Below are 21,906 nucleotides of genomic sequence, written 5' to 3'. Positions count from 1 at the left end.
CAAACTTGATTTCATTATCGGTGTGAGGAACAAAAGTAACACGGTTATGTGCAAGAACAACAAGTCACTTACGAGATGAAATCGTTTTGCTTACTTTCGACTCTTGCAACAGTATAAATCGTAGCTCCTCTAGTTGCTGAGCTCTGTTGCTAGAGTGTTCGGGTGCGCCGCTCTAATTTACCCGTGTAGAACGTTGCGTCGCATTAGCTCCTTTATTTAATAATAATAATTTAACAGTATGATTTAATGATATCATCAGCTTTGAATAGCGGTGTAACCACTGATCTATATAGAATGTGGATGTAACAGATAAAACACAATATTTAAAAAGTCAAAACCAGAATTATCTATAAAACGATAAAAATCCTATCTTTATTAACCAGGTAACATTTCATGTCATGTGGATCGTGTTATCGAATCAGACCAATTGAATCCGTTTGAGACAGTTTACCCCACCCCCTTTGTGACACGGTTCTTATGTATTTCTCATACCGCTTTCATTTCCTTTTTGGTGTCACGTGTTATTGTTTCGGTCTGTTTAGATTTGTAGACAGAAGTAATGTTTTTTATTTCTGTGTTTTTACATATATTTTAGCATACAATGCAGATCTCTGTGTTTCTCCTCGTGCTGACTTTGTCCGCACAGGCGTGGTCCAACTTTTGTCCATGTACACGAGAGGAACTCTGTCAACCCATTCGATCCCAACCGGCGTTTGAGGTGAGTGACAGTTCACTGGACCCATCCAGCGATCAGCTGATGGCGTTAAATACGGACACAAAATATCAAACCAAGTGACATTTTCAAACATATTATGCTAGCTAGATCATTAGTACATTTTGTGACATTCAGTGTCTAAATCTGTCCTTTGTTGAGGGTCACTGTTAGTAGAGCTTCTCTGTGGCAGTTCCAAGAAATAAACTTAACTGCTTTATATCTTAACTTGTCTATATTTTTTTTGAGCTCATTCACTCACTATAATTCATCATCACCGATTACTACTGCTGCTGCATGCTGTTTTACTTGGTAAATAACTGTTTTGAAGAGAATAAAATAAATTAAACAATATTAAAGGGGTTCTATTATGCTTTTCCACTTTTTCAACTTTAGTTTAGAGAAGAGGGGTTGTCGCTATGTCAAAGAGACACTGTTTTTTCCACAACTTTTCCAAAACTCAGAAACGTAGGCTACATTATCTGTCCTTGAATTGTTACATTGAATAAAAATTCTAAAACTGGCTGATGGTTGGTTTCTGTGAGTTGTGTATGTTGGGGATATCTCATTCATTAGGTTTTCAGATATATTAGGTTTTCAGATATATCTTTCTTTATTAAAAACACTTTTGAAAATTACAAATCCTGTCCATGTCCTTTTGTCCTCAGCCAAATTACAGCTTTCATAGTTTTGTTATGCTAAAAACTGTTATTTAGAAAAAAACCTCCACCAATAACAAGCTGTTATCATTCACATCGATTGATCAAAAACATGAAATTCTATATAAATTCTACAAATAAATATTATTTTACAACTGTCCCCATGTTTTAGGTCAGTCCTGTCACGTTTACATAAAACTAAATAAAATGTGTGAAATATGCCTTTACGGGTATGACTCAGAGGAAGTGACATAATTTGACCCAGGTGAAGCTGACATTGATCAAGGCTGAATTCTGTCATTGAATTGTATGATTTTAAGCGTGTTTTTGTATGAGTTTTTTTAGGAAGACGAGCTAAAGGCTCATGCCCTGTCACGGTAAAACATCCCTGAAAATAATGAAAATGTTTTAAATCCAAAACATGTCTAAAAAGGTTACTGAAATTCCTTGCTTGCATGTTAACAGTTTTTATGCTAGCAGGCTGAGTAATGGTAGTTTAAAATGGCCGACCGTGCTGACAGTCCTGTGACACGGCCTTACAGATGAATGTTATTGTTCTTTTTTATTACCTTTATTGCACATAATAGGCTATGTATTTAACGCATGCCATAGTAAAACGTTATTTGAAAATAGACATTACACTGTAAATGTATTCTAATGAATTAGGTCCTTATTATTCTCTATACTGACAAAAGTTTTGGGACGTCTGCCTTTACATGCACATTAACTTTAATGAATTAAATTAACCAATTCTTAATCCGAAGGGTTAAGTTGGCCCAGCCTTTGCAGCTATAACATCTCCAACTCTTCTAGGAAGGCTTTCCACAAGGTTTAGTTGTGTGTTTTTTGGAATTTTTGACTATTCCTCTTGAAGCTCATTTGTGAGGTCAGACACTGATGTTGGATGAGAAGGCCTTGCTCGCAGTCTCTAATCTAACTCATTCCAAAGGTGTTCTATCGGGTTGAGGTCAGGACTCTGTGCCAGTCAAGTTCCTCCATACCAAACTCACTCATCCATGTCTTTATGGACCTTGCTTTGTGCACAGGTGTGCAGTCATGTTGAAACAGGAACATCCCCAAACTGTTCCCACAAAGTTGGGAGAATGAAATACAAAATATCTTGGTATGCTGAAGCATTAGGAGTTCCTTTCACTGGCCAAGTCCAACCCCTGAAAAACAATCCCACACCATAATCCCCCGTCCACCAAACTTTACACTTGGCACAATGCAGTCTGCAGTACTGTTCTCTTGGCTACCGCCAAACCCAGACTCGCCCATCAGATCGCCAGACACAGAAGCGTGATTCGTCACTCCAGAGAATACATCTCCACTGCTCTAGAGTCCAGTAGCGGTGTGCTTTACACTACTGCATCCCACGCTTTGCATTGCACTTGGTAATGCAAGGCTTGGATGCAGCTATTCGGCTATGGAAACGCATTCCATAAAGCTCCAAGCACTGTTCTTGAGCTAATCTGAAGGCCACACGAAGTTTGGAGGTCTGTAGCTGACTCTGCAGAAAGTTGGCGACTTCTGCGCACTGTCGCCTCAGCATGACTGACCCCGCTCTCTGATTTTACATGGCCTACCACTTTGTGGCGGAGCTGCTGTTGTTCCCAATTGCTTCCACTTTGTAATAATACCACTAACAGTTGACCATGGAATATATAGTAGGGAACTTATTACACAGGTGGCAACCTATCACGGTACCACGCTTGAATTCACTGAGCTCCTGAAAATGACCCATTCTTTCACAAATGTTTGTAGAAGCAGTCTGGAGGCCCAGGTGCTTGATTTTATACAACTGTGGCCATGGAAGTGATTGGAATACCTGAATTAAATTATTTGGAGGGCTGTCCCAATACTTTTGGCAATATTGTGTATGTCTTTGGCTGAACTTTACCATAGTCCAATATTACATTAACATTATAATAATAATTTTAAATAAGGAATGCTTATCAAAACTTAAATAAAGAACACAAAACATAACTTTTTCTGCATCATCAAAATCCATAAAGTCAGTCCTGTCACAGCACGGTCAGTCCTGTCTCGCAGGAAATTATGACATAAAAGTGTACTATTTACTGTGTAGATGAAGGTGGGGGTATATATCCACTTCTATGTTTTGTAAAAATCTCCTATGTAAAGATAGTTATTTTACAACTATATGAGTGCCTGGCGGGTATTCTGTGATTTTGTGTACTACAGTTGACCGAAAAGTTACTTATATTTCTTAAAGGAATTACAAAACCATGTTAGATACAATCAGGGACATGTGATCAATGAGAAAATGCTATTTGTATCAAAGAAATTAATTAGGAAACAATTCTAACATATATAAATTTGTCTGTGACAGGGCCTGACATTTTAGGGGTGAAATGCGTATAAAAAATTATTTTATTCAATCATAAAAACATGCTGAGATGGCATGATATGTGTTTCTCATAGTTTAACATATCCTCCATATGACTCAACATTCAGATTTAAGAATAAGATAATTTTTCCCCCAAGATTTTTTTTTTTTTTTTTTTTGTGGAAATGTATGTTTCTGGTTGAATGTCCCTTGTATTGCCTTAGTTTCCAACAAATGTCATGATTAAATGGTGGATATAACATTGTATCCAGGGTCCGAAATTAACACCCGCCAAGCGCCAAATGCGGGTAGATTTTCCGTTTGGCGAGTATATCTTAAAAGGCTATCCGCCACAGTGGCGGGTGAATGTTCATACCAAAATAATAAAATTGTCAGCGCGCACGCGCTCTTCTGCCTCCGAGCAGAGAGAGAGAGCTCGAGTGAGTGAGCCCCGGCCGCGCGCGCGCACTCACTATTCAGAGCGGACAAGCGTCAAGCTTTCCTGTACTTTTTGACAGAGCTTCTTTGCAGCTCAAGTCGGCGGCGGTGTGTACGTACAGTTAACGCTCTATCTGTTGACGGCGCTGAGGAAAAAGAATATGTGAAGCTCCCGCCACTGGAAGAAGCGGTCGCCCCAAAAAAGCCGTGCAGAGCGTCTTCAGCACTCGCGGATCGTGCATACTCCGCCGCTGGCCAGGCTGCTTCTGCTTCTGCTTTACATATTGGCCGTTCTTTTCTCGATAAAATTAGTTTTCTCATAGCGTTTGCAACGCAATACTCGTTCCGTTATCTCTCAGGGAACCGATGTTACGTAAGTAACTTAACCGAGGACGTTCTGCCTTCCCTTCCACATGAGTCAGGAAACAAAACTGACCAAAAAAAAATTATTTCACCCCAATGATAGTAATATTTCATATATTTTGATCAATATATAGTTTTTTTTTTAATTATACATTTCAAATTTTGCTCTGGACAATTTTTTACGTTTGTATTCAACATAATTTGCCTACCTTATAATCTCAATTAAAAGTACTTGAATGAATGTATATGTGACAAAAAAAAGGCTGTTTATTATTTTGGCCGGTAAAAAATATGCTTGGCTGGTGGATTTTTTCATCTACCAGTCCCCGTGGCAGGTGAGCCAAAAAGTTAATTTCGGACCCTGATTGTATCTATAATGTATATATATATATATATATATATATATATATATATATATATATATATATATATATATATATATATATATATATATATATACATATATATATATATATATATATATTAGGCTACCACTCTGATATGTCCTGTGAAATCCGTGCTTGCAAAGTCTGTGCATGAAATCCATTCTGCATGATCCTCTAACATTGTCAGGGTCTGAATCAGGCTCGAATTGGTTTGAAATTGTGGCCATCCTCAATATTTACACTAGATAAGAACTCGCAATTATGGAGGGGCGGGACATTCCCCGAACACGTGCTAAGCACTGCCAATCACAACACACTGGGCCAGCACATTTTGTATTTCGGAAGGAGGGGCTTCATCGAAATCGCGTGTTCGAGCCAGACTGGGGGAGAGAGGAGCTGTAATAATGTAAAATATGTAAAAAATAATGCATTTTTTGACCAATCAATCATGAAAACATATCCTAGTACACCCCAAAAACAAAATCAAAACTTTGTGAAAGGGCATAATAGGACTCCTTTACATTTATTTAAGTTTTTTTTTTTTTTTTGTCTGAGTAAAATACACTGATTATAATAATGTATCGTTTTTTTTTTACTTTTTTAACGTTTTTTAACTTATCTTTATTCTAGAAAGCTGTCTAACACAAACAGTTAATGCATCTTTTCCAGGTTTTTGTATTTGATGTGGGGAAAAAGGCTTGGAAGTTTTATGACTGGACGAAAGTTACAACAGTTGCAGCTTTTGGGCAATATGATGCTGAACTCATGTGTTATGCTCACTCTAAAGGAGCTCGGTTGGTCCTGAAAGGTAGGGTTTGACTGGACATAATAGCAAAGTCTTTTATAACCTTGCTGTAAAAAAAACGGCCAAATTCTGACAGTAACATACCATTTTCAATTAAAACAGTGATATACCGTAGAAAATAATGCATTCTGGGCAATCTTTGTCATTTTTGAGAAAATAGCCTACAGGAATATACTGGGAATTAACAGCACTCAAAGTCGACACTCAGAGGCTGTTCCAAACCACACCCTATACCCTCATTCACCATTCCCTACAATAGTTTACTAATATAGTCCACTTGACAGAGTGAATTCAGACACTGATGAAACACCTGATAAGCAGAATCACTTAAAGGGATACTCCACTTTTTTTGGAAATAGACTTATTTTACAACTCCCCCAGAGTTAAACAGTTGAGTTTTACCGTTTTTGAATCCATTTAGCCGATCTCCGGTTCTGGCGGTACCACTTTTAGCATAGCTTAGCATACATCATTGAAGTGGACAAGACCATTAGCATTTCTCTCAAAAAAATCACCAAAGAGTTTCGATATTTTTCCTATTTAAAACTTGACTCTTCTGTAGTTACATCGTGCACTAAGACGATGGAAAATGTAAAGGTGCGATTTTCTAGGCTGATATGACTAGGAACTAAACTCTCATTCCTGCGTAATAATCAAGAAACTTTACTGCCATACCATGAGTGCAGCAGGCGTAATGATATGACGCAGCGCCTGAAAATAGTCCCCAGCTCGGTAACTTCCAACGCTCCCTGTGCAAGCAGGTTGTCACGTTGGTTATGTTGACGGAAGATAGCCTATTTTCAGGCACTACGTCATATCATTACGCCTGCTGCACTCATGGTACGGCAGTAAAGTTTCTTGATAATTACGAAGGAATGAGAGTATAGTTCCTAGTCATATCAGCCTAGAAAATCGCAACTTTACATTTTCCATCGGTCTTAGTGCACAATGTAACTACAGAAGAGTCAAGTTTTAAATAGGAAAAATATCGAAACTCTTTGGTGATTTTTTTGAGAGAAATGCTAATGGTCTTGTCCACTTCAATGATGTATGCTAAGCTATGCTAAAAGTGGTACCGCCAGAACCGGAGATCGGCTGAATGGATTCAAAAACGGTAAAACTCAACTGTTTAACTCTGGGGGAGTTGTAAAATGAGCCTATTTCTAAAAAAAGTGGAGTATCCCTTTAAGGAAATAGAAACAAGAGGAGTAAAAAGAGAAACACAAGAACTACAACTGACTTCCAGTTTACAAACCAGTTTAACATTAGGCTAAGTTCCTGTTGAGAATTAACAGGGATTTATTTGTTGATGTTTTATTGAAAATAATAAAGTTGGTTTATTATTATGGTGATCAGTGTTTGCTTTAGTTGGGCTCATTTGTTTTTCTCTGGCTGCTGTACAGTGAGTTTATTAAGCACATTTTTTTCAAATGCCAAGAGGAAGTTGATCAGGTGTTTTTGGCTGTTGTGACGATGCCATAATCGTGACTTTCTGATTCACCGATCTCCTCCTGTGTCTAATCTTTGATTTTATGTGTATTTTAATTTTATATTTATTGATTATAGTATCTCTGTGATTCTACAGCATGAGATCCAGCAATGTTTCAGTAATAGGTTGTTTTGAAGAACAATGAAATAAAAAATCAACTCACACAGACATCAACAATCAGCATAGGAATCTCAACAATGGTGACAATCAAGTTTCATGTCGCAATGCATGCTGGTTGCCAGCATAGAACAAAACTCTGAACATGCACTGCAGCATGAATAAATTATGCAGCTGAATGTTCTTTTTTATTGCCACCATTGTTGAGATTCATGTGCTGATTTTGATATTTGTGTGTCTAAATTATACTGTAGCTAGTTTTTATTTTTTATGATGTGTTTTAGAAAATTATTTTTTTAAATTATAACTGATTGCTGTTGGAACTTATGGTGTAGTTTCACAGTGGTGGTAATGTAAAATTTACGTCAGTTAATAATGTAATCCTTTTGATAAGGGATGAGATCTCTGGATGAGATCGTGAATCAAGAGACTATATGATGGTTATGTCATCATCAATACATAAATATCAGCATTCAAAGATTATCATAATTTTGTTTTGCCATAAAAAAATGTGCTTTGCAAAAACACAGTTTAAGCAACCAAAAAAAAAAAAAAAAGAAACCTGATGTTAAAAAGTCAAGGGTTAAAAGCCCAACTAAAGCAAACACTGTTACCCATAAAGGTCACATCAAAACAAACCTTTTCAATTAAGCATCAACATCTAAACCTCTGTTAATTCTCAATAAGTGCTTCTGTAGACATATGGCAGAAATTAAGTCAAAATGGTTATTAATAACTGTAATAATACGTAATGGCTGGAAGTCAGTTGTAGTTCTTGTGTTTCTGCTCGTCTCCTCTCTTTTTTTCTGTTTTTGTTGTTCCTCTACTTCAGTGATTCTACTTAAAAACAGCAGGTGCTCATCACTAATGCTCAACAATCACTTACATATTCACTTAATTATCTCACTACAACACTACATCAATGTTACTTTTTCTTTTTGTAGTGTAAGATAAAAAGACACCCTTGAAATGTATTTAACAGTAATAAAATGTAAGTCAAAAAACATTATATATGCCAGTTTACCGTAAAATTGAGTTTTGTGGGTTACCATTGTGCTGAAGAGTAGAGTCTGTGCTTCAGTCCAGGACAAGATCAAGAAACTGATAATATGCTGCATGTTGCTTTATTTAAAAGGCAGTGACTGTGTTGTTACTGATCCAGTGAAAATCACTTTATTTAAAACATTTTTTTTTTTTTATGTGGACTCAAATGAAATAAGTTCACAGTAATAATATGCTCACATTATTAGCGCATTATAAAGTTTAATTTATAAAATGAATGGCAGTTGGCAAATTAAAGGCAGTTAGTTTTTGCAAATGAAATTAGTTAACTCGAGTTTTAATTTAGTAACATACTGTAAAGTAGATTACAGTAAAGAACTGTACATTTCAAATCATACAATGTTTTTAATTTTTTTTAAATAACATATGTTGCGCTTACCCTTGCAAAACCCACTACCATGAGGCTGGAGTATTGTGCGTTATTGCCAGGGATTTTCTATGTAGTTGTTATAGTGTAATAGGCTATTCCCATTTGATTGCTTATTGCCCCAATTCAAAACAGCCACCCACTATTATCTGTAATATTCTAGTCTTTAGATATGGCCTGGGTCCTTCCTCTATGGGATAAGTCTGTGGGATTCTTTTTTTACTTGTTTTGTTGTTTTATGCCAAAATCAAACCCTTAGAAAGAATAACACACCTATTCTCAAGAAGCCACATGATTTGGGGTATCATTCTTACCTTTAGCAGAAAGGGTACTTGGGGAATATATGTGCCAAAGTTCAATACTTAAGGTTGGGGGTTTCTTCAAATCACTAACCCAAAGTATGAGCCATAGTAAAAGTGACTTGATCACTGATCAAATTGACATGATTGATGAAATGTTCTTCACAGGAGATGTACCACTCACAGATATTGTGGATCCAGTAAATAGGACAGCTTGGATTCAGGCAAAGGTCAAGTTGGCAAAGAGTCAGTTTATGGATGGAATAAACCTAGACGTTGAGCAGGCAGTGCAGACCGGTTCCCCTGAATACTATGCTTTGACAGCCCTCGTCAAGGAAACCACTGAAAGTTTCCACACAGAGATCCCAGGCTCTCAGGTAAAACAGCACATCTGACAATGATATCATATAGGCACTTTCAAAGCCCCTGACATACTGTCTTCTCATCTTGAATCATAGGTATCATTTGATGTGGCTTGGTCGCCCAAATGCATCGATAAGCGTTGCTATGATTACCTTGCCATTGCCGATTCATGTGATCTCTTGTTTGTTATGTCCTATGATGAGCAAAGCCAGATCTGGGGTGATTGTATAGCCATGGCCAATAGCCCCTTCAATCAGACATTGACAGGTAAGTGATTTAAATTTTTTGAAAATTTGATCTCATGCAAATGTCTAGTTCCCTCCATCCAGGAATAGAGGTTATAGTAACCAAGATGTTGGTTTGACCATAACATTATAAATTATGTTTTATGTTTCCATTTCAAAATGCACACCTTAAGACATATGTCTTTCAGCCTATGATCAATACATCAGCATGAACATAGAGTCAAAGAAACTTGTGATGGGTGTTCCATGGTATGGTTATGACTACAGCTGCCTAAATTTTTCAGTGGTAAGCAATTTATTTTCATTATTTTCAGTACTTTATTCAAAATGACATGCAGTACTAGGGCTTTTCAATGCGATGTAATGCAATAAACCAATAAACATGTCAAATCAATTGGTAGTAGGGTTGTAACGAGATTTTCACGATATGATAATCGTCTCAGAAAATATCACGGTTTCATGATATACGGTATTAAACAATCATTATTATTATTTTAATCATCTGCTACATTGGCCCTTAAATTAATGAAAACAGATAGGGTTTTTTTGGTTGAACATATGGTTTATTAAAACAAACTTTTTTAATGAAAAAAAAAAACTTTTTTGTATGAGTCTACCTTTTGAAAAAATAAGAAAGAAAGAAAAAATAAATTCCCATTTGAACAAACATGTCTAATCAATTGACTTCATAAAAACTTAACTTATTTTTATTCTTAATTTATTAATTATTATTTAAGATAATTATAAGATAGCAGAGTCTTATGAAATGTATTTTATTTCCTCAGAAATTCTGGGTAACTTGTCTGATATAATTTGTCTGGATTCTATGATTTAATACAAATATATTATTGCAAATGCAATCAGATGAAATGTAACAACTTTTGTTTGTCTGCATACTCTGCACAACACTGTTTACTAAATTAAAACAGATAAAACACTGTATTTCTTAATGTTTAAATAAACTTTATTATTATTGTTTTTATAACAATAGTAACATATTTCTTTAAGCTAAATCAAACTTTTATTTTGACAGGTTGTACTAAACACCTATGAGTTTCAGTCAGAGTGTATTTGATGATGATTCTTTTAAATAAAAGCAGAGCAGCTCTGGATATGTTCATGTGTTCACGTCCTCATATAGTGAGTGAGACGGCAGACGCTTTAAACACCAGAGGCGTCACAAATACTTGAGTATGTACTAGGCGAAATGGCGCTGCTCATTCACACAGACACGCAGAACAAGCAGAATATAGTTTTACAGTATAGCAGTTTTTTTCCGCTGTATATTAATAGACACACTAATATAGAAATTTGATTAATTGCGCAGCTATATTTTAGTATTATTCATCTATCTATCAAATCGTTTTTGCATTTTACGTGACATCTGTGATATTGTAAATTTCCTCAGCAACACGGAAATAATATGGCCTTGAGTTATAAATGGTAAATTTACCATTTATAAATTTATCTGCAGGGAGGGATGGTGTTCGCGAATATGGGAGGACATATTTCCTCCTTTTGCAGCCACTCTTCGTTCATATTTCTGGACACAACTGGATATCCATCTTCAAGGAAAATCCCGCGTTCGTTTTTCAGATAACCAAAGTATTCCCACACTGCAGATATTAACTTTGTTTTCGCGGGGGATAGAGATTAGAATTTGCAGCCTCTGTCTCAGACATTTTCTCTGCTGCACATGTATGGGTGGAGTCTAAGCAGTCAAGTGAAAAGAAGTTGCATATGCGCAGGTGAGATCTGGTTTAATTTTTTTTCCAAAACCGTGGATTAGCAAATGTTTACGATATGATAATCGTACATGCCAATATCGTGATAAATCGCCATACCGGTATACGTCACAACCCTAATTGGTAGTTAAACACCAATCTCAAAAAGTAAGCTTTCTCAACAAAGTTGGCAAAGAACTTGCTTTGGGAAAAGGGTGAAATATAACTATACTTGCAGAGGTTTTTTTTTTTTTTGCACACAAACTTGTGCTTGGATTGACCAGAGAGGTCTGTTATAATTCCTTTTTGAGAAGCCACTGTGATTTGCTTATCACTTCTCATTGAATGTAGCATTCATTTCGAAATACTTGTAAACAACCTTCCATGCTTTGTCACCATATTATCATCTTCTGCAACTGCAGCGATTGTGATTTCTTTCACCACTTATGTCGAAACTGTATGAAATTGTATGAAACTTAGGTTGTACAAAAGTGTGACTTTTATAGTTTTTTTTATAGTGAGGTTTAGGTTGTAAGTTTTTTACAACCTAGATCTATGATAATTGTGCCATTTCCCAGGACTGATTAGGACTTCTGTTGAGACATAAGTATATTATGAAGTATTGTAATTGTGAATAGTTGTGGTTGACCAATATTGTTTTTTTTATGCCAATGCCGATATCTTAGAGAGCAGGGTGGCTGATGGCCGATATAATGCCTATGTATAAATATTAATGTATATCCAAATAAAGAAATTGTGTTCATTTTTCTACCATAAGCCGTCTCCAAAGGCGTTTCAGAGAATTTGGCAGTACATCCAACCGGCCTCACAACCGCAGACCACGTGTAACCACACCAGCCCAGGACCTCCACATCCAGCATCTTCACCTCCAAGATCGTCTGAGACCAGCCACCAGGACAGCTGCTGCAACAGTCGGTTTGCATAACCAAAGAATTTCTGCACAAACTGTCAGAAACCGTCTCAGGGAAGCTCATCTGCATGCTCGTCGTCCTCATCAGGGTCTCGACCTGACTGCAGTTCGTCATCGTAACCGACTTGAGTGGGCAAATGCTCACATTCGATGGCGTCTGGCCCTTTGGAGAGGTGTTCTCTTCACGGATGAATCCTGGTTTTCACTGTACAGGGCAGATGGCAGACAGCGTATAAGGCGTTGTGTGGGTGAGCGGTTTGCTGATGTCAACGTTGTGGATCGAGTGGCCCATGGTGACGGTGGGGTTATGGTATGGGTAGGCGTATGTTATGGACAACGAACACAGATGCATTTTATTGATGGCATTTTGAATGCACAGACATACAGTGACAAGATCCTGAGGCCCATTGTTGTGCCATTCATCCACGACCATCACCTCATGTTGCAGCATGATAACGCACAGCCCCATGTTGCAAGGATCTGTACACAATTTCTGGAAGCTGAAAACATCCCAGTTCTTGCATGGTCAGCATACTCACTGGACATGTCACCCATTGAGCATGTTTGGGATGCTCTGGATCGGTGTATATGACAGCGTGTTCCAGGTCCTGCCAATATCCAGCAACTTCGCACAGCCATTGAAGAGGAGTGGACCAACATTCCACAGGCCACAATCAACAACCTGATCTACTCTATGCGAAGGAGATGTGTTGCACTGCGTGAGGCAAATGGTGTTCACACCAGATACTAACTGGTTTTCGGACCCCCACCAATACAGTAAAACTGCACATTTTAGAGTGGCCTTTTATTGTGGCCAGCCTAAGGCACACCTGTGCAATAATCATGCTGTCTAATCAGCATCTTGATATGCCACACCTGTGAGGTGGATGGATTATCTCGGCAAAGGGGAAGTGCTCACTAACACAGATTCAGACAGATTTGATAAAAATATTTCAGAGAAGTAGGCCTTTTGTGTACATAGAAAAAGTCTTAGATCTTTGAGTTCAGCTCATGAAAAATGGGGGCAAAAACAAAAGTGTTGCGTTTATAATTTTGTTCAGTGTGTGTGTGTGTATGTGTGTGTATATATAGATAGATAGATAGATAGATAGACAGAGATATATAAATTGTTATAGAAAAGTTATTAGAACAATAATTTAATGTTATGTAGATTAGACAATAGAACAGAGTCATAATTGTTTTAACTAATATTCTGTTTGACACTCTCTTTTTTTATTCTAACAGGATGGAATATGTACAATTCCAAAAGTACCATTCAGAGGGGCTCCATGTAGTGATGCATCTGGGAAACAAATTCCCTACAGCATCATGATGAAACAGATCAACAGCTCAATATCAAGAAGACTGTGGGATGAGAACCAGCGAGCTCCATATTATAATTACAAGGTACAGTATTAATTCTAAATGTTTTATCACAATATTTACTACAGTATAAATTACACCTTTTCAAACATAATGCAATTTCACTGATCAATGTTTATTCATCTTTATGTGAGGGATATTGAGTTTATATGAGTCAATGTATTTTAGACAGACATGTTATATTTTCCGTCACCTCGCTGGCGGGGAAGGAGCCTGAGAATGTGCGTGAGGTAGAGAGGTTCCAACTAGAGATCACCTCTACGCACGGCTTGGGCTCTGGAACCACACTCCTTGAGAGAGGATGGACTCTTCATCACTCATGGTGAGAGGCGGTGGGCTGATGTGGGTTTGCTTATAGCCCCCCAGCTCAGCCGCCATGTGTTGGAGTTCACCCCGGTGAACGAGAGGGTAATTTCCCTGCGCCTACGGGTCGGGGATAGGTCTCTCACTGTCGTGTGTGCCTACGGGCCAAACGGCTGTGCAGAGTACCCGGCCTTCTTGGAGTCTCTGGGAGGGGTGCTGGAAAGTGCTCTGACTGGGGACTGGTTCTACTGGGAGACTTCAACGAAAGTTGAAGGGGAGGGGCGTGAGGGGCGTGATTGGGAGGAACGGCCCCCCTGATATGAACCCGAGCGGTGTTCAGTTATTGGATTTCTGTGCTAGTTACAGTTCAAGCATAAGGGTGTCCATCAGTGCACGTGGCACCAGGACACCCTAGGCCGTAGGTCGATGATCGACTTTGTGGTCGACACCCTGCGGCCGTATGTCTTGGACACTCGGGTAAAGAGAGGGGTGGAGCTGTCAACTGATCACCACCTGGTGGTGAGTTGGATCCGATGGCGGGGGAGGAGGCTGGACAGACTCGGCAGACCCAAGCGTACTGTGTGGGTCTGCTGGGAACGTTTGGCCGAGTCTCCTGTCAGAGAGATCTTCAACTCCCACCTCCGGCGGAGCTTCGACCAGATCCCGAGGGAGGTTGGAGATATTGAGTCCGAGTGGACCATGTTCTCCACCTCCATTGTCAAAGCGGCCGCTCGGAGCTGTGGCCGTAAGGTCTCTGGTGCCTGTCGAGGCGGCAATCCCCGAACCCGGTGGTGGACACCGGAAGTAAGGGATTGCGTCAAGCTGAAGAAGGAGTCCTATCGGGCCTGGTTGGCTTGTGGGACTCCTGAGGCAGCTGACGGGTACCGGCAGGCCAAGCGAACTGCAGCCCGGGTGGTTGTGGAGGCAAAAACTCGGGCCTGGGAGGAGTTCGGTGAGGCCATGGAGAAGGACTATCGGCTGGCCTCGAAGAGATTCTGGCAAACCATACGACGCCTCAGAAGAGGGAAGCAGTGCCCTACCAACGATGCCTACAGTAGAGGTGGGGAGCTGTTGACCTCAACTGGGGATGTCGTTGGACGATGGAAGGAATACTTCGAGGATCTCCTCAATTCCCCCGTCACATCTTTCATTGAGAAAGCAGAGGCTGAGGGCTCAGAGGTGGACTCGTCCATCACCCAAGCTGAAGTCACCGAGGTAGTTAAGAAACTCCTCGGTGGTGGATGAGATCCGCCCTGAGTACCTCAAGTCTCTGGATGTTGTGGGGCTGTCTTGGCTGACACGCCTCTGCAGCATCGCGTGGCGGTCGGGGACAGTGCCTCTGGGATGGCAGACCGGGGTGGTGGTCCCTGTAGCGACAATGCCTGACATGTGGTCACATGCTGTTCCAATTAGTAATTCCTTGTTTCCAAACACATCCTTCGTTGTCTTTTTAGACAACGGGTCTGTCCACGGCGTCACTAAGTCTGCTTGGACATGTCAAAATGGCAATTTGGGGCTCCCCAGAGGGACATTTTTTTTTTTAGTCACAAAAGGAAACCTGTTCTGGACAATCTCCTCTAAAACCCCCATTTCAGCATGGACTTCCTGTGACTTTTACAGCCTCGTGACATTCCACACACACACACACACACTCGTGGACTTTCAACCAGAAACCCACCACGAGATGCAACTGAAGCACATTTCCATATATGGACTTCCACATAGTAAAATTTCATTTTACCATTCATTACAAATTTATAATAGAGGTGTGACTTGCTAGAGTAAAATCTTTAATTCTGAAGGTTCATGAAAGAAGTTCCTCAATAGTGTCTTGTGGTAACCCTACCTCAGACCATAAAACCTTACAACCCAGGAAAACTAACATTCCAGCGAGTCACGTCCCAAACGCACCACACACACACGTCCAGATTTTCCATTGACTTACCCACATAGGACATTACCAAAATGTTGATATGTATTCCTATGTTTCTCAAGTGTCTTCACATGCCATAACGGAAATACTGACCATTTCATTGTGTGTTTAATCAAACTTTATTTGTGTGTAATTATGCATATAAATGTAACGTTATGTTTCCCCAATCTCTACCTGTCATAATGGATATCTATGCAATCCTCTCCATCTCACGGAGACGAATCTTGACTGCAAAGTACAATAATATGCATTTGTTCCAGGAAATATCATATTTCTAAGTATGAATCCTTTCCCTCATGAAACATATGGTAAAAGGGGACGTGTTTTTCTTCACACAAAGAAGACGTCTTCCCGCTACAGATCAGAAGTTTTGATTCGCTCTGTCACAAAACAAGGCGTAAACAGATTGTCTGTTAAAAGGAAGAGACCCCCACTCTTCCCTCTCTTCTTTCTTCGACCCCGCTGATTCCACTTCCTCTCTTCTCCGGTCGCTCTCATCCCGGACCTCATCCACGTGTAGCGCAGCTCCATGGCAACCAGCTGAACAGGCCTCGCCGTGGCCTCTGGGACACAAACCCCCGCGCCATGTAAAAGCCTGCTGCCTTAGAAACCAAGATTTCTGGCCTCTTCCGCACGGAAGACGAACTTTCTCGGTAATGTTGCATCCAGTGAGCCTTTAAACTTCACGGCACCTGAAGACGCAACAGAAACAGGATCGACACCACCCTCTTGTCCTGCCTCAGCCTCGCGCCGAACAGAGAACAAACGTGCAAGTGACGGTAACCTTATCTGATAAAACTGCTTTCCAGGTTGTCTCGTGAATCTAGGTTTCTGTATGTAATAATTACTAGCTTTTCTTTCTTCCTTCCTTTCTTTCTTTCTTTCTTTCATTTCATGTTATCCTGATCACGTATTTTCTTGTTTGGTTAAATGTGTGTTTGTTTTATTGTTTTGTATTTTTACGTACGTTTATATTCGTAGCTCATATAATCTCTAGTTATGCATTTATTAAAATTCATAAATACTTTTCACTGTCTCCGTGTTTGAAAACCCACCATTCTAAAGTCAATGAAACAAAAGATCTTAAGCTACAAGCTTGATATTAGACTACATTCAGTAGTTTTAATTAATAAACTCAGAAGGTTTGATGTCCGTGGCCAGGAGATCAAACTTTCTTGGAGTTTGTAAAGAGATAACCCTTCTTAACTGTGATAATCTCACCTTTATTCGCTGGACGAATAACGATTAGATCAGTTACAGAACCAGTTAATCTCTATAATTGATAAAATAAATGTACATGCGACTTATGAATTATGACCACGAGTCATAATTATTAATATTTCCAAAATTCCCTATATTCTTGAGCTAATTCAAATTAGCCCCCGAGTCGTATTCGTTACATCCCTCTTTTTAAGAAAGAGGACCGGAGGGTGTGTTCCAACTACAGGGGGATCACACTTCTCAGCCTCCCTGGGTACTGGAGAGGAGAATACGGCCAATAGTAGAACCTCGGATTTAGGAGGAACAGTGTGGTTTTCGTCCAGGCCGTGGAACACTGGACCAGCTCTATACCCTCTACAGGGTGCTGGAGGGTTCATGGGAGTTTGCCCAACCAGTCCACATGTGCTTTGTGGATTTGGAGAAGGCATTCGACTGTGTCCCTCGCGGTGGCCTGTGGAGGGTGCTCCGGGAGTATGGGGTCCGGGGTCCTTTGCTAAGGGCTGTCCGGTCCCTGTACGACAGAAGCAGGAGCTTGGTTTGCATTGCCGGCAGTAAGTCAGACTTGTTACCGGTGCATGTTGGACTCCGGCAGCGCTGCCCTTTGTCGCCGGTTCTGTTCATAATTTTTATGGACAGAATTTCTAGGCGCAGCCAGGGGACGGAGGGTGTCAGGCTTGGTGACAACACGATTTCGTCTCTGCTCTTTGCGGATGATGTTGTCGTGTTGGCCTCATCAAGCCAGGACCTTCAGCATGCACTGGGACGGTTTGCAGCCGAGTGTGAAGCAGCTGGGATGAGAATCAGCACCTCCAAATCCGAGGCCATAGACCTCAGTCGGAAAAGGGTAGCTTGCCCACTTCAGGTTGGTGGAGAGTTCCTGCCTCAAGTGGAGGAGTTTAAGTATCTTGGGGTTTTGTTCACGAGTGAGGGAAGGATGGAACGGGAGATTGACAGACGGATCGGTGCAGCTTCTGCAGTAATGCGGTCGATGTACCGGTCTGTCGTGGTGAAGAAAGAGCTGAGCTGCAAGGCGAAGCTCTCGATTTACCGGTCAATCTACGTTCCTACTCTCACCTATGATGCGCGGGTTGATCCGAAATGAGCGGGTGCCTGCGGTCACCCACGGTTACCCGCGGTTACGAGTCATCCAAAAATATTTTTAATGATATTCGGGTCGCGGTCGGTCGGGTCGTTTGAAATAAAGATGCCAATTAAACTTTTGTATTGATATAGTTCTAGACACAATTTTCTATGAATACGTTTTAAATTTAATTTACACTTTATTGGCTGAATAACTGGCGCGAAGATGACGCACAAGCTCAGTCTGCAGGTAGAGATGGAGGCGGCAAGAGAAAAGGTGAAGACTGGGGAGTGGAAGCTCCGCAAATACACAAATAGAAAGAGCAAAGTGTGGGAGACATTTGCCGAAATAATGAAAGATGATGACCAAAGTGCTGGTTTTGTCATGTGTACTTCTTGCGATGCTATTTACACTGATAACCACAAAACTGGCACGACCAACCAGGCACGGATAAAATTATCCAGTTTTGGATAAGCCAGACCAATTGTGGGTGGGCCTTAAATTAAAAACGTTAAATAAAAATAAAATAAAAAAACGTTATCCAATCACTGCTTAACCTAATAAAAAAATATTGACTAATATAGCCTACTGTTATATTATCTGTGCGTATACATAATATAGATTTTAATAGCTTGATGCTCTTTAAATATTGTGTTGCATTGTAAAAGTAAATCCGCGATCGCTCTCCATGGTTCTGACCAAAGAAGAGAGCTTTGGAATCTCCATTATGCATATACCTGGGCTGCATTTTCCGATAACATTGTCTCTTAGCGCGCTGCGATAACTTAACTAAAGGTATACTACTGTACCACTAAAGGTATATCATTGCTAGGCGTCTTCAGGGCTATCATCCACTCGCGAGGCAGAGGCGCTGAGAGGCAGAGGCGCTGGCGCCCTCAACGCCGCTGTTTTTGGTAAAACATGATTTTGACGACTTCATTAAGTTTTGTTTTATAGAAAACTCTTTTTAAAAGATTTTCGTTTTGTATAAATTGTATCTTAATTTTGATCAATGTTTTATCAATCAATTGCCCGTATTTATTAAATAAGAAGCAAATATATAGCAGGCAAAATAAGGCGCTGGTACGCGATCACTGCATGTGAACTGGAGGGCGCCGAAACTCAACTTGTGCCTCACAGATTTGATAAATATAGGCTATATATTACAGAAAGCTTGAAATGTCTACTTTTAAACGAAAATATTCAAACCAAAATAAATAGGCTATACTCTCTGATTATGTAGGCTAATCCATATGAAATGTGCATTTCTCTCTGGCGTTCATGGCGAGTCCGCAATCTCCGCATTGTCAACTTCATCTTTGCAGCGACACAGAAAACACCAGTTTATTACTAAACAATTAAATGTCTCCTTGCTAATTTAGACACATTCATAATCATTACTTTAACCGGTTCTTTGTGGCAAGCTATAAGCGTGCGGTCATTACGCTTATTCCTGTAGGCTAGCCTATTTAAGTAATTAATTTAATATAAAGGGGCGATTTGTCCACGAATGGCTTAAATGAACAACTAGTCGACAAGAAAAAAAATTAGTCGGAGGTAGCCCTTATTCCATATATTTTCGAACCAGCAGGCCATCTGGGTTGGGCGAGCGACCATGAGCGGAGCGGAATATTCAGAAATGCGCTCTCCGCTCACGAGCTCTGATCGGAACAAACCCGAACCTCAGTGTCTGCTGAACTTGCGCAGAAACATCAAAATAGACATAGCCAGCTTTTTAAATTTGTTTTTAAAACTAAACATTTAGACTATTTTAGTACAAATTATGAGCTTATATTGACGATTTTTTATAATTCTTGACAAAATTAGAATATTAAGTTATATTAAGACGCTACGATGAGCATTATAGCTACTTTAAAAAAAAATGCGGGTCAGGAAGCGGGTCGGGTACAATATTTTCTTTTTTGTTTTTTGCGGTCCGAGTTGCGGGCGGGTTAGTTGAAAATGTCGGTCGGGTGCGGTTTGTTTATACATTGACCCGCGCATCACTGGTCATGACCGAAAGGACAAGATCCCGGATACAGGCGGCCGAAATGAGCTTTCTCCGCAGGGTGGCTGGGCGATCCCTTAGAGATAGGGTGAGAAGCTCGGTCACTCGGGAGGAGCTTAGAGTAGAGGCGCTGCTCCTCCACATCGAGAGGGGTCAGCTGAGGTGGCTCGGGCATCTGTTCCGGATGCCTCCTGGACGCCTTCCCGGGAAGGTGTTCCAGGCGCGTCCCACTGTGAGGAGACCCCAGGGAAGACCTAAGACACGCTGGAGAGACTATGTCTCCCGGTTGGCTTGGGAACGCTTCGGTGTTCCCCCGAAAGAGCTGGAGGAAGTGTCTAGGGAGAGGGAAGTCTGGGCATCTCTGCTTAGACTGCTGCCCCCGCGACCCGGCCCCGGATAAGCGGAAGAAGATGATGATGATGATGATGTTATATTTTCCCTAAAATGCATACGATTTTTATTTACAGGACACAGAAGGCAAGGTCCATCAGGTGTGGTATGATGACCCAGAAAGTATTGCTCTAAAAGCTGCCTATGTCTCTCAACATGGTCTGAAAGGAATCGGAATGTGGAATGGAAATCTCCTGGACTACAGCAGTGATCCAATCGCCCAGCAACAGACTGCGGACATGTGGAACGCCCTAATACCCAAAGTACAAAGGGAGTCTGCTGCTGTCTTATAGGATTCTGCTGTCTCTTGTTGTCAATATTCGCACAAGGTCTAAATGACCGAAGAAGTGCTTACCATAAATATTTGTCATATTTATGATTAATTTGATTGTATCATAAACCGAATAAATAACACATTCCTTGTCAGCAAGCCTACTAAAACTTTATATTTAAATGAATTTTAATTGACATTGACACATTTATTACATGTAATCATTTGCATGAATATAATTTCCCAAATGTAATACTGCAAATTATCCTAAATCAGCATAACATCAAGCACTATGTTTGCTTTTCTTTACAGCTCAATTCTCTGAGACTTTTTTTTTTTATTTTATTTTTATTTTTACAAATTATGAAAATAATGATTTGTGTAGTTAATATGTTAAAGGTGAATTATGTAATTTTTTGGATGTTAAAACCTATTTTTACATGCAGTTAATTATAAGTCAGTCATTCAAAGGTTGTTTTCCCCAAAATGTATAAACACTGTGATGCTTTCAAACCGTTGCTCTAGTCTACATCCTAGGCTTAACCATCTCAGAGGACAGAGGAAGTGTTCGAGAAACTCATTATTTTTCAGAAACTCATTAAGTTCATTTGGTGTCATGAATGGTGCAGAAATTACATAATCCATTTTTAAACAGCCAGACTAAACCCAGGAAGCAGATATAGCATTTACACATTACTCAAATTGCAAAACAATATCTGTCAAATCTCTTAAATACGATCTTTTGTGCTTTATGTAAATGTTAAGTATTTTATACAAAATTTCATCATTTCAGTGAAGGCTGAATCACAACAAATCTAATTTCTAAGAAATCTTATGTTAAGCACATATATGTGTATTCTGTGTTTCCTTAAAGCTGAGCTCTCTTTTGCATCAGTTCTGCTCTCAGGGCCGGTAGTTCTGTGGCAGCTTGCTTACTCAACTAGACAAATAAAGAAAAATAAAGAAATAAAGTGCTGAAACTAACAATAGAATTAACCAGGACATG

General features: G+C 39.8%; 2 protein-coding genes across 6 annotated transcripts in view; one reads left to right on the top strand and one right to left on the bottom strand.

The window, feature by feature from the left end:
* spata1 (spermatogenesis associated 1) overlaps positions 1-21,906 on the bottom strand; it is a 40,748-nt gene that overhangs the window by 7,877 nt on the left and 10,965 nt on the right. Inside the window, exon 12 of one of the 4 annotated variants that reach the window (XM_081358157.1) lies at positions 21,081-21,840. The exons of 2 other annotated variants lie outside the window; for them this stretch is intronic. In XM_081358157.1, the coding sequence (XP_081214283.1) occupies positions 21,769-21,840 (72 nt within the window). In that variant the 3' untranslated portion in view covers positions 21,081-21,768. Of the gene's footprint in view, positions 1-21,080; positions 21,841-21,906 lie in introns of those variants that run through there. One more of the 4 variants, XM_081358158.1, reaches the window with a different exon arrangement.
* On the top strand, positions 426-21,894 carry ctbs (chitobiase, di-N-acetyl). 2 transcript variants are annotated; one of them, XM_081358162.1, is made up of 7 exons: positions 426-718; positions 5,578-5,716; positions 9,216-9,424; positions 9,506-9,677; positions 9,844-9,941; positions 13,556-13,717; positions 20,707-21,894. In XM_081358162.1, exons 1-7 carry the CDS (start codon positions 602-604, stop codon positions 20,920-20,922), a joined length of 1,113 nt encoding a protein of 370 aa, XP_081214288.1. In that variant the 5' UTR covers positions 426-601; the 3' UTR covers positions 20,923-21,894. The 2 variants fall into 2 exon arrangements, with proteins under 2 accessions (XP_081214288.1, XP_081214287.1); XM_081358161.1 differs by having other exon boundaries at positions 489-718; positions 9,829-9,941; positions 20,707-21,890.

This window comes from Scardinius erythrophthalmus (assembly GCF_964197995.2).
Source record: "Scardinius erythrophthalmus genome assembly, chromosome: 25".
Taxonomy (NCBI): domain Eukaryota; kingdom Metazoa; phylum Chordata; class Actinopteri; order Cypriniformes; family Leuciscidae; genus Scardinius; species Scardinius erythrophthalmus.
This window is presented reverse-complemented; position numbering and strand designations above follow the sequence as displayed.

What these genes read in the sequence shown, in the direction of transcription:
- ctbs (XM_081358161.1), top strand. Translation starts at nt 602, where the DNA reads ATGCAGATCTCTGTGTTTCTCCTCGTGCTGACTTTGTCCGCACAGGCG. An exon ending in CTTCAATCAGACATTGACAG is followed by an intron (nt 9,678 to 9,828) that starts GTAAGTGATTTA and finishes GCACACCTTAAG; the next exon opens with ACATATGTCTTTCAGCCTAT. An exon ending in GCTGCCTAAATTTTTCAGTG is followed by an intron (nt 9,942 to 13,555) that starts GTAAGCAATTTA and finishes TTATTCTAACAG; the next exon opens with GATGGAATATGTACAATTCC.